This window comes from Microcebus murinus, chromosome 19 (genome assembly GCF_040939455.1).
Source record: "Microcebus murinus isolate Inina chromosome 19, M.murinus_Inina_mat1.0, whole genome shotgun sequence".
NCBI classification, from domain to species: domain Eukaryota; kingdom Metazoa; phylum Chordata; class Mammalia; order Primates; family Cheirogaleidae; genus Microcebus; species Microcebus murinus.
In genome coordinates, this window is record NC_134122.1 from 20,745,725 (window position 1) to 20,758,427 (window position 12,703).

General features: G+C 56.4%; 1 protein-coding gene across 2 annotated transcripts; it reads left to right on the forward strand.

Moving 5' to 3' along the window:
- Positions 1-465: 465 nt before the first annotated feature.
- On the forward strand, positions 466-12,694 carry RABEP2 (rabaptin, RAB GTPase binding effector protein 2). 2 transcript variants are annotated; one of them, XM_012758936.3, is made up of 13 exons: positions 466-619; positions 1,134-1,343; positions 3,984-4,141; positions 6,580-6,690; positions 6,775-7,125; positions 8,261-8,356; positions 8,456-8,554; positions 9,341-9,496; positions 10,868-11,045; positions 11,160-11,171; positions 11,266-11,321; positions 11,583-11,696; positions 12,068-12,694. In XM_012758936.3, the coding sequence occupies exons 1-13, from the start codon at positions 559-561 to the stop codon at positions 12,167-12,169; spliced, it is 1,704 nt and encodes a 567-aa protein (XP_012614390.2). In that variant the 5' UTR covers positions 466-558; the 3' UTR covers positions 12,170-12,694. The 2 variants fall into 2 exon arrangements, with proteins under 2 accessions (XP_012614390.2, XP_020137145.2); XM_020281556.2 differs by lacking the exon at positions 466-619 and adding an exon at positions 829-878.
- Positions 12,695-12,703: the final 9 nt, after the last annotated feature.

A 12,703-nucleotide genomic window follows, 5' to 3' on the forward strand; every position in this document is an offset into this window, starting at 1 on the left:
ACATGGGGGTGAGGACGTGCAAGTTTCCGACTTCTACGACTGACGACGACACGGGGACTCCGAGGCGCCCAGAAAAATGAAGCCAACCCAGCCCTGCCCCGAGGGACGCTCCACGAGGGCGGAGGTGCAGGGAGGGCCGGGCCCCGGGTCGCCGTAGCCAGCGCCGATCCGAGCGCGGCTCCAGCCTGGGGGAGAGGGAGAGCGCGCCTCGTGCTCCAGGCCGGGGCCACTCGCGTCCCGAAGGAGGTGTAATCGGAGCAGAAGTTCCAAGGTCACGGAGAGACACTAGGGAAGGCGTCTGAAGAAGAAAACCTCTTTGGGTTCGGAGAGCAGGCGTCCACACTACCAGCGCGGCCCAGCCACGTAGGGAGAGGGGCGGGGCCGCTGCCCACTCGGGCATCTTCGGCCGAGGCTCGGCAATCCCTCCGCCTCCGGCGGGGCCCTCAGCCCCCGGGGCCGATCCGGAAACAGCCGAGCGGATCCGGAAACAGCCGAGAGGACCCGGAAGCGGTGAGCCGTCTCCACGGAGTGCGGGAATCCGCCGTTTGCGCCGAGGCGATGGCGGCAGCTGCGCCGGTGGCCGCGGGCGAGGACGGGCGGCGGCGGCAGCCGGGGGCCGGTACGTGCGGGGCGTCCATGCATGCGGGGGGCGGTGAGGCTGGGGCAGGGCGGAGCTCGGCGGCTGGTGGGTGGGGGTGGAGAGGGGCGAGTGGAGAAAGGGGCGGGGCCGTGCCGCGCCGCTGGGTAAAGGGGGAGGCGGAGCCTGGAGCCACGGGCGAAAGGGGCGGGGCCAGTGGCAGGTGAGAGGTGGGGCCCGGTGAGGGAAAGGGCGGGACCGCTGTAAGGGAGGAATCGCGTCCGAGTAAAGAGGGGGCTAGGTGAACCGGGAAACGCGGAAGAAGTGGGCTATGGGCAACACAAGGCCAAGCAAGTTGGGAAGGAGGCAGGGAAGGGGCGGGGCCAGGTGAGCAGGGCAGTGCCAGGTGAGCAGGCTGGACCAGGTGAAGGTGGTGTAACCGTGGCCGTGGCCGCATTACTAGGTTGCAGAACTTGCTGATTTGGTGGGTGGCTTGGGGTGTTGGGACTCCGAGAAGGGATGGAAAGAGAGAGAGGCTGACTCCTGTCCCCTACAGCGCTGGACCCGCAGCCCCAGGACGGGGCAAAGGCTGAGGCCGAGTCAGGTGAGCTGGGCCGGCTTCGGGCTGAGCTGGCAGGCGCCCTGGCAGAAATGGAGACCATGAAGGCTGTGGCTGAGGTGAGCGAGAGCACGAAGGCCGAGGCTGTGGCTGCAGTGCAGCGGCAGTGCCAAGAGGAGGTGGCTTCACTGCAGGCCATCTTGAAAGGTGAGACCAGAGCTCCCCCCACTCCCCATCAGCCCCACAGAGGGAAGTGCATGAGGAGAGAGAACCCGGTCTGGGGACGCAGAGAAGCTGTGGGGCAGGTTAGCAGGGCTGCCTAGCAAGGGACATGCCTGTGGCCCAAAGGAAGAGGCTCCCTTTTCTAATTTGCATAGATAGCAGCAGCAGCTCTGTAAGTTACAGCTAAGTTTAGCTCCTAGCTTCTATCTGTTCCCTTGCCCAGTGTCATTTCTTGTGCCTCACTGATGACTGATCAACCCTAAAGATGAGAAAAAACTTCTCAGTTCCCTGAACCAGCCTCATTTTAGTGTGGGCCTCTGGGCTCAGACTCCTCCCTGGGCCCAGGTTCTGTGAGTCTAATCCTGTGGTCTCCATCCTTCCCCAGACATCCCTACATCTGCCCCCATTCCCATGCACCAGCTCCTCTCCCTCCACCTCACATTTTTTGTGCTTGGGAAGCTCTATCTCCCTGGACCCCAGATGCCTCAGCTTCTTCTGTTTTCTCTTCCCTCTCCTCTAGCTGAGACCAGAGTCTCTGAAACAGATGTCAGAGCTGCCCACACCCTTCTGCCACCACTGCCCCTGCTGTAGTCGAGCTCTGGTCAGCTCTCTCCTTGACTTTTGCCCCAGCCTTCTCACAGATCTCTCTCTGTAGTCTGGCCTTGACCTTGGCTTCCAAAGCAAATCTCCTAAAATTCCCATCCCATCATGCCATTTCACTTTCTAACAACCAGTCCTTGCTCCAGACTACTCTGGGGCTGTATTTCCCACATTGCAGGCATCTGCACACCTGTGCAATGTAGTTGTATCCTCATACAGCTCACCCTGCTAGTTATTTAATATTTGTTCTTTAAACAGGTCCACTTTTTAAAAGCTCTAGCACTCTGGGATGCTGAGGTGGGAGGATTGCTTGAGGTTAGGAGTTCAGTACCAACCTGAGCAAGAGCAAGACCCCATCTCTACAAAAAAATAGAAAAATTAGCCAGGCGCGGTGGTGCACGTCTGTAGTGCCAGCTACTTGGAAGGCTGAGGCAGGAGGTTTGCTTGAGTCCAGGAGTTTGAGAGGTTACAGTGAGCTATGATGATGCCACTGCACTCTAGCTGGGGTGACAGAGTGAGACTCTGTCTCAAAAAAAAAAGCTTACATACATTTATTAAAGGAAATTTCTTATCTCTACTGTATAAAAAAAAACTAGATGTGTCTTGAATAAGAATAGTAGTTAGCATTTATTAAGCCAGGCACTGAGCTAAATGCTCTGAGTATCTACTCTTCATAACAAACTCTATGAGGCAGGAATATTATCCATCTCCATTTTACAGAGGAGGCTCTGAGGCCCAGCAAGGTTAAATAATTTGTCTAAGTTCAAACAGCTGGAAAGTGGCAGAAGATTTGAACTTGGGCAGTCTGACAGCCGAATCTTAACTTCTGACATTAGCACACATTAATAAATACCTATGCAAGTAAAAGATGACCATGTCCTACCGAAAATTTTAAAAAATGTCCGTATTCCACCAATATCACCTGCATCTCCCACAGACCTGTAGGATAAGTTCCAAACCTCTTGGCGTGGCATTCAAGGCCCTGGTAGCCATCAACTGCCGACCTTTCCAGCTTCTCTTACTTTCATTCTTCCAACTCTTCCAACATGCTCCATCATGCTCCAGATGCAGGAGCCACTTTTCCTCTGCTCATGCTGGTGCTCTTACCTAATGTGTCCTTTCCCTCCTTCACCATCTACCAGTGTCCTCTCCTGGCCAAGCCGGCAGAGTGAGGGCTCCTTCCACTAGGACCCACAAGCCCAGGAACTGCCGTCTCCTCTAACTCTTCTCACACTGCATCCTAACCATGGCCATGGCCGCCTTCCCCTTTGGTCTGTGAGCTCCTGCTGGCAGGTTTGTTTGATTAATTTCTGTATTTCCAGAGCCCAGCTCAGAGTCTACTTCAGAGTAAATAACTATTACTATTATTAAATACGTAAATATATATTTTGGGGATAGAGTCTCACTTTGTCACTCAAGCTACAGTTATGTGGCATCAGCTTAGCTGATAGCAACCTCAAATTCCTGGGCTCAAGCCATCCTCCTGCCTCAGCCTCCCGAGTAGCTGGGCCTACAGGTGTGAGCCACCATGCCCAGCTAATTTTTTGTTTCTGTTTTTAGTTACTGTCTAGCTAATTTTCTTTTCTATTTTTAGCAGACATGGAGTCTCGCTCTTGCTCAGGCTGGTCTCAAACTCCTGAGCTCAAGCAATCCACCCGCCTCAGCCTCCTAGAGTGCTAGAATTACAGGCATGAACCACCGTACCCGACCTTATTATTAAATATTGTTACTGGAATATGTTAATAGGAATAGATACCATCTCTTCAGCATTTATTATGTACCAGGGACAGGGCTTACATATGTTATTTAATCCCATAGCAGCCAAGCAGGGTTGTCAGTAGCAGCCCCATGTTGCATCTGAAGACTGTGATGCCCAGAAAGCTAAGTGATCTCCCGGGTCTGTCTCTGCAAAGCCCACCATGGTAGCCATGTGGCATTGCCTCGCAGGGAGATTCAGTGCATCGAGAGCCCCCTGTGCGCCCACAGGCAGGCTGGCACACCAACCCCCCCTTCCCATCCCGCCAGACTCCATCGGCAGCTACGAAGCCCAGATCGCTTCCCTGAAGCAGGAGCGGCAGCAGCAGCAGCAGGACTGGGAGGAGAAGGAGCGGGAGCTGGTCCGCCTGAAGCAGCTGCTGGCCCGCACGCACCCGCTGGACTCCTTGGAGAAGCAGATGGAAAAGGTTGGGGTGGACACGCCTGCCTCACCCCTTCCCCCCGGGCTGTCCCATTCCCTGGTCACCGGGCTCAGGGCCCCCAGTCATGATTCCAGGAATAGCACAGAGCTAGCCGTGGTGTTGAGGGCTTGGCTCTGCGCTCGCCAAGGTCCCGGCTTGCCCCTTGCTAGTGGGCGACCCGGTTCATTTGCTTCCAGAATGAAGGTAAGTGGTGTGGAGGGAAGGGAACCGATGTGTGAGTGCTCAGTTCTCAACACAGTCAGTCTCCCCAGCCATCCCTGCCAGGCAGGGACGCCCATTATGTCCATTTAACAGACGAGTCAGGCGAGGCTCGGAGAAGGTGAGTAGTTCTCCCTGAGTTAGGCGCATAAAAAGGAGCAGAGTTTGGATTTTAAAATCTACGCAGGCTGGTCCCAAAGATTTTGTTCTTAATCTGTGTGATTAAAGAATCTCCGTTACTATTGTTGTTGTCATGAACAATAACAGGAAGTACGTGTTATCCAATGCTTCAGAGCAAATTTATGTCGTCACCTCATTTGATCCTCACAGCAGCCTGTAAGATAGATAAATTAAAAATTAATATCCTAGAGGTTGCAGTCTGAGTGCTGAAGCCCGGTCACCGGCTCCCGAAGAAAAATGAATATTCTCATTTCGTGGATGGAGAAACCGAGGCTCAGGGAGATGGAATGAATGACCCGTTTAGAAAGACAAAGATCAAAACAGGAGCCCAAGAAAGGAAGGCTTTCAGCCCACAGCTTCCCAGCAGAGGTTGCCACATGCATCCAGAGGGTTCCTCAGGGGACACTTCCACAGGGTGGTAAAGGAGAGAGCCCTGCCCAGCGAAAGCTACCTGGCACAGTGAAGCAGCCAGTCTGTGGCCAGCCGGATTCGTGTCCTGGCCAACCCCTGTGCTCAGCCGTTGCCCATCTGTGCAAGGATGTCCACAGCACAGGTTCCAAGCTTCCAGATGGGGTTGGAGGGGTTTTGTTTGGGTCACACAGGCTCACCCTGCCTGTTGCAATTGTTCATATAACAGATTTATTTGGAGGGTTGAGTTGAGCTTGTTTGGGAAGTTTTTGAGTGATTAAAGAGGTGGAAATGGCATGAGCTGGAAGAAGGTGGTGACAGAGACAAGGATGACAGGCAGATTTCTGCTTTGAACAGCAAATGGCTGGCAGGGCCATTCCTGCTGACCTAGTGCAGTGGCAGGAGGAACAGCCTCAGTGAGATGTTCAGTCTTGGCTGAGTTAGTTCAGAGGAACCTATGTGACATCCAAGTGTAGTTGTCCAGAGGCTACATAAATTCAGCAAGATCCCAAGCTTGAAAACAGATGGGAAAAAATGGTCAGTTGGCCAGGTGCAGTGGCTCAGGCCTGTAATCCCAGCACTTTGGGAGGCTGAGGCAGGAGGATTGCTTGAGGTCAGGAGTTTGAGGGAAGCCTGAGCAACATAGTGAGATCCCATATCTATAAAGAAAGGCCAAGCATAGTGGCTCACGCCTGTAATCCTAGCACTCTGGGAGGCCAAGGCGGGCGGATCGCTTGAGGTCAGGAGTTCGAGACCAGCCTCAGCAAGAGTGAGACCCCGTCTCTACTAAAAAAATAGAAATAAATTAGCTGGACAACTAAAAAATACATACATAAAAAATCAGCCGGGCATAGTGGCACATGCCTGTAGTCCCAGCTACTCTGGAGGGCTGGGCACTGAGGCAGAAGGATTGCTTGAGCCCAGGAGTTTGAGGTTGCTGTGAGCTAGGCTGATGCTATGCCACTCTAGGCTCAACAACAGAGTGAGACTCTATCTGAAAAAAACGGTCCAGAGGTAGATATTCCAGAACTGGTGTAGCAGCTCAATAAGTCATTAGGGACCCAGGCTTCTCCTATATTGCTGTTTTGCCATGGGTAGCAGATTGCCTCATGGTCTGAAATGACTGCTTGAGTGCCAGCCATCATGTCCTCATTCCAGCTAACAAGAAGGAAGAGTAAAGAAGGAGGAGTAAAGAAAGGCACACCCTCTTCCTTTATGGAGTTGTCCTGGAAGAGGCCCTTGGCACATCTGCTTCCATCTCATTAGCTGGAACTTAGTCGGATGATTGTGTTTAGTTGCAGGGAAGCTAAGAAATGTGGACAGTATTCTAGAATTTAGGCCACATGCCTAACTGAAAATATGAGGTTCTATAACAAAAATAAAAATGGATGTTGGGGAAGAAAGGCATGGTGAGTAAGTGGGCCACAGGAGGAAGTCATGACATTGGCCCCTTTACCTTACACCCTGGGGCAAGTCGTGTAAGCTTGCAGAGCCTCAGTGTTCTTATCTCTGAAATGGGAGGGTTAGGCGAGCTGATGTGCTGGGCGGAGGCAGCTCTGAACAGACCCAAGGGGTCCAGCAGCAGGGGCGGCAGGGGACTGTTGCTGCCCACCCCCAACCCCCACCCCCGCCTCCAGGCCCATGAGGACTCAGAGAAGCTGCGGGAAATCGTGCTGCCCATGGAGCAGGAGATCAGGGAGCTGAAGGCGAAACTGCTGAGGGCGGAGGAGGTGATCGAAGAGATGCAGGTAAGGGGGCGGCCAGGGGGTGCTGAGGGAAGGAGGGCCCTGCCGGACCCCGGACCCCCAGCCTCTTCCCTGCCTCTTCCCTAGAGACAGCCCCAGCAGCCCGCTTCCCTGCATGGCTCCACGGAGTTGCTGCCCCTGTCCCGGGACCCGTCGCCCCCGCTGGAGCCTCTGGAGGAGCTGAGTGGCGACGGGGGCGCAGCAGCCGAGGCCTTTGCCCACAACTGCGACGACAGTGCCTCCATCTCCTCCTTCTCCCTGGGTGGCGGGGCCGGCAGCAGCGCCTCCCTGCCCCGCAGCCGCCAGGGCCTGAGCGCTGAGCAGGAAGAGACAGCCTCTCTGGTGTCCACGGGTACCCTGGTCCCCGAAGGCATCTATCTGCCCCCTCCTGGCTACCAGCTTGTCCCAGACACCCAGTGGGAGCAGCTGCAGGTGGAGGTGAGTGGCGTGGTCGAGTGGCTGACACGTACCGAGCGCCGCCCGCACCCAGGCACTGAGCCGGGGCTGCGGCTTCCGTGGGGGAGAAGAGCAGCAGCTGCTCCTAGCGAAAGGAGTCACACGTAAACACGCACGGGGACGCACAAGGAAGACAGTGCCATGGGGACATGCTCAGAACAAAATTGAATAGGGTTATGGGGTAGAGGCTGGCAACGAGTGAGGCCAACCTGAGCTCAGGCTAGAGCCAAGACCCGGGTGGTGAGAAGGAGACTTTTTTTTTTTTTTTTTTTTTTTACTACATCCCTTTTTTATTTATTTTTTTTTATTTCACCATATTATGGGTGTACAAATGTTAAGGTTATGTATATTGCCCATGCCCCCCCTCCCGCAAAGGAGACTCTGTTAAAGATTGGGGGCAGAGCCAGGCGTGGCGGCTCATTCCTGTAATCCCTGCACTGTGGGAGGCCGCAGCTGGAGGATCACTTAAGGCCAGGAGTTCAGAAACCAACCTGGGCAACATAACAGGACCCCATCTCTAAAAACATAAAAATAAGAAATTGGGTATGGTGGTGCATGCTGTAGTCTCAGCTACTCGGGAGGCTGAAGTGGGAGGACCACGTGAGCCCAGGAGCTAGAGGCCACAGTGAGCTGTGATCGCACCACTGCACTCCAACCTAGGCAACAGAGCAGGACCCTGTCTCGAAGGGAAAAAAAGATCAGGAGCAGAAAGTACTACTGCAAGGTCAAATGCCCTGAGGATGGATAGACCACAGCATATCTGAGGAACAGGAAGACCACTGAGGAAGGAGTAGAGCGGAGACCAGGAAGAAGGCAGGGACCACATGAGCAGGGCCTCATGGGCCTGCCGTGGAGGAGAAGTGGGCAGCGTCTCAGGGAGAAGCCGCCCAGCTCCAGGCTTTTGGAAGCTCACTTGGGCCTGTGTGTAGGGGCAGCCTGTGCTGGGGCAGGGACTACAGTGCAAGAGGTTGTGACTGGCGCCAGGAGATGGCAGCAGAGGTGGAAGGTAGTGGGTGGATCTGGAATCTGCTTGGAGGTAGACAGGGCGGGGCCTGCTGTGATGGGCAGGGAGGACCTCCCCCTTGGAGACCGAGACTGAGGTCAGGTTCTGTGGCAGGGGCAGCAGCTGCGGAAGGACCTAGAGAGCGTCAGCCGTGAGCGGGATGAGCTGCAAGAGGGCCTGAGACGGAGCAATGAGGACTGTGCCAAGCAGGTGGGTCCCCACCTCTGCCTGAGCCTGCACAGGGCCTCTGGCTGCCTGCCGCCTCCTGGGGTCGCCCTGGCCTCACTCTCGCCCTCCATCCTCACACAGGTGCAGCTTCTCCTGGCCCAGGTTCAGAACTCAGAGCAGCTGCTGCGGACCCTGCAGGGGACGGTGAGCCAAGCCCAGGAGCGGGTCCAGCTGCAGATGGTGAGTGCCAGGGAGGGAGGAAGGGGTCAGATGGGGGCTGGCTGGAGCATGTGGGAAATTGAGGCACCTGTCCTTGCAGCTGCCCAGGCCTCATCCTGGACTTGGTGCCAGGTAGGGAAGAGGGTTTCAGGGGCAGCCGGCGCCATGGCCAGAACAGGCCCTGCAATCACAAGAACTGTGTGATCACGAGCTAATGCCACACACTCAGAGCCTCCACCTTCCCATCTGTAAAATGGAGATAATGGATGGGCCTAGTGTGTAGAGTCGTGAGGATCAAAAGCAAATCAGATACCCAGATGGGAGAGGAGTTGCAGGTGATTGAGTCTGGCCAGGTGTAGGACAAGAAGGGGGAGGCAGCCTGGCAGGAGAGGCCCGCACAGGGGCTGCTGCTCCTTGGCGCCACTGACTGGGGCCACCTGGGAACTTGGGCTCGATGCTGCCAGATTTTCTGATTTTTCAAGAGAAACTAGAATCTGGATATTTGTGTATTGTCTCCCACCTTTAAAAGTTGGCAGCTACTTTAAGGCTTGAAAATAACATGGGCCAAATAAAATAGCCGGGCTGGGCTCTGGCGGCCAGTGTGTGACCCTGAAGTCAGCAGGGGGTGCCTAAGGAGCTTGGCAGGCAGAAGCGCTCAGTGAAGGATGCTCCTTCCTGTCTCCGGTGCCACGGGGGCATGGCTTTCTGGCTGTCAGTCCAGAAGGAGGGGAGGGTTCAGGGTTTGGCTTCACAAGGACAGGAGATGCCATGTCACCCTCGTTGCCTTGTATTTACTGTTGGCCCCAGGCAGAGCTGGTCACCTCCCACAAGTGCCTGCACCACGAGGTAAAGCGGCTGAATGAGGAAAACCAAGGGCTCCGGGCAGAGCAGCCACCATCCTCAGCTCCCCAGGGCCTGGAGCAGGACGACGGCGAGGGGGAGCCGCTGCCTAGCCTGGTGCCTGTAAGTGGGGTGTGGGCCCTCAGAGCCGGCGTGCCCGTGAGGGCCCCTGTTCCTGGGCAAAGCCAGGCATTGGCCAGGACCACAGGGCTGGGAGCAGCCCCAGGCTGCTGTTTGTTAGCTTGGCCTACTCATTTGACTTCTTGAAGGCTCAGTTTCCTCATCTGAAAAATGGGGCCTTATACGCTTCCCAGCATTGGCATGAAGGGAACGTGAGCTGACAGAATGCTTGACCCAAAGGAAGCGGCAATCTGGTCTGCTTGCTCTTTTGAAGTGACATGAGATCCAAAATATTGAATCCATTGTCATTTTTGGTTCATAGCAACCTGTTGTCATTGACCTATGCATGGCCTCTGTTGACTTTATCAATATTGTGTTTTATTAATAAGTTAACATATTAGAAATTATAGGCCGGATGTGGTGGCTCATGCCTATAATCCCAGCACTCTGGGAGGCTGAGGTAGGAGGATTGCTTGAGCTCAGGAGTTGGAGACCAGCCTGAGCAAGAGCAAGACCCCATCTCTACTAAAAAAAAAAAAAAAAATAGAAATTAATTGGCCAACTAAAATATATAGAAAAAATTAGCCGGGCATGGTGGCGCATGCCTGTAGTCCCAGCTACTCGGGAGGCTGAGGCAGCAGGATCACTTGAGCCCAGGAGTTTGAGATTGCTGTGAGCTAGGCTGATGCCACGGCACTCTAGCCCAGCAATAGAGTGAGACTGTTGTCTCAAAAAAAAGAAAAGGAAAGAAAGGAAAGGAAAGAAAAGAAAAATCAGCTGGGCATGGTGGTGAACACCTGTAGTCCCAGCTACTCGGGAGGCTGAGGCAGGAGGGTCTCTTGAACCCAGGAGTTTCAGGTTGCTGGGAGCTATGATGATGCCATGGCACTCTAGCTAAGGTGACAGAGCTAGACTCTGTCTCAAAAGAAAGAAAAGAAATCGTAATGATCACCCAGGACCCCCCACTCTGAGAACTGCAGCTGGCATCTGCTGCTGAGCACCCCACCCCGTGTTTCCTGGGCTGTGCTGGGCATTCCTGTTCTCCCTTGGCGTAGTGTTCCTAGATAAACAACGGAGTGCTGCTTAACTTGAGTTGTTGGGGCTTTGCAAGAGGGTATCTTGCTCTAGGTAGTCTTCTGGAACTTTCACTCAGCACCATTCCCAGTGTCACCACACGGGCACTGTGGCTCATGTACTTCTGCCGTACCGCAGAGCGTTCTCCGTCTTCCCGACCGTGGGCATCTGGGCTCTTCCCCTTTTTAGCCATTTCCTTTCTTTCCCTTCCTCCCCGCAATCTCCATCTGGCTGGAGGGCCCCTGGCCCCTGCCCTCCTGCCCCTTGCCCAGCGCAGCAGGTGACTCCAGTGCCTTCCAGGAGCTGCAGCTGCTGGTGCGCCACACGCGGCAGGAGGCGCGGGCCCGGCAGCAGGCGCAGGAGCACGGGGCCGAGCGCCTGCGGATTGAGATCGTGACGCTGCGGGAGGCGCTGGAGGAGGAGACGGCCGCCAGGGCCAGCCTGGAGGGGCAGCTGAGGGTGCAGCGGGAGGAGACAGGTGAGGGCACCCGACCTCCCTGTGGGGACCGCCTGGGCCCATCACGGGCACGGGAGGGGAGAGGAGGTGGCAGGAGCCCTGGCCGTGACCTCTCCTTCTTTCCTTCCCACACAGAGGTGCTGGAGGGTGAGTCTGGACTGACATCCTCCCAGGGCTGGGGCGGGTGGAGGAGAGAGTGTGTGGGCCTGACGTGACGTCTGGCCCTGGCCTGACTTCCCAGCCTCCCTGTGCAGCCTGAGGACAGAGATGGAGCGGATCCAGCAGGAACAGAGCAAGGTGAGGCTGAGCTGGGGTGGGCCAGGCCACTGGGGACAGGGCTGCTGTGCAGGGAAGACCCTCACCAGCCCCTCCCGTACTTTATCTCCCTAAAGCCAAGTGGCAGGGAGGCCTGGGGCAGCCGCCAGCCAGCCTCTTGCCAGGCAGAGGAGGTGTAGAAGGGGCAGCCCTGTCCAGACCTCCTGTTGCTTTGGCCACACACAGCCCCGCCCCTGTCTGGCCCAGGGCTGAGCCAGCCTGCCTCGGTGTCCTGTCCCCCAGGCCCAGCCCCCAGACCTCTTGGAACAGAGGGTCAAGGTGATGCGGCTGCAGGCAGAGCTGGAAACCAGCGAACAGGTGCAGAGGGACTTTGTGCGACTGTCCCAGGCCCTACAGGTATGGCGTGTCCCCTGCCCCAGCAGGCTGGCTGACTTGCAAGCACAGTCCCCCAACTGGAGGAGTCCCTTCCTCCTGGGACCGACATGGTCCTTCTCTCTGAGCTATTGCTCCAAAAACACTGAAGCTTTTTTGTGCGCCTCTTGGCCTGTCACGTGAAGCCCTTCGTGCGGGCCGATGTGTGGGTGAGCGGTGCGTTCCTGGCGTTAGCCCCTCCACCCCCTGACCTGCTCAGGCTGCTCTCACTGGGCCCTTTCCTTGTCCTTGGTTTCACGAGTCGGGGAAGGTGGGCGGCCACCACAGAGGGCTGGCGGTGGGGTCGAGGCTGCGTGTCACCACCGGGAGCCTCTGCTTCCCCACCCGACTCGCAGGTGCGCCTGGAGCGGATCCGCCAGGCGGAGACTCTGGAGCAGGTGCACGGCATCCTCGACGAGGCGCCCCCGAAGGACGTCAGGGACATCAGGGATACCTGAGAGGCCAGGGCGAGGACCACCCCCACCCGGGGAGGACTCTCTTCTGCACCCCCGCACCCTGAGGCCCGGGCTTCAGGGGTCTCGGGTGGAGTCTTCACCCTCTCCAAGCCGGGGGTTGAGGTGACAGGGCTGCTACTGTCCTGCTCCTCCAGCATCTGCTCCCAGGGGTGGCTGGGCCTCCTGCTCTCAGGGATGACACCCGGGTGAGGGTCCCAACCCCCTCCCAGAACCAAAGGTGCAGGCTCAGCCCTGCGGCTTTCTGGCTGCTGTGCCACCACTCCCAGCCAGCTCCCAGCCTCTGCAGCAGCGTCCCCTGCTCCCGCACAGCCGGCCCGTGGAGGCTGGGAGCCTCCGCCCTGTGTCAGTGGGGCCCTTGTACTGGGCCCCGGGACAGGCAGCTGCTCTCTGGTCTGCATGACATTAAGACGCCTGTCCACAGGGGCTCGACCCAGGCTTCAAGATGAGCACAGAGGCAAGGCCAGACTTTTCTGTCATTTATTTTCAATAAATAAGCAGCTCAGCTCAGTCGGTCGC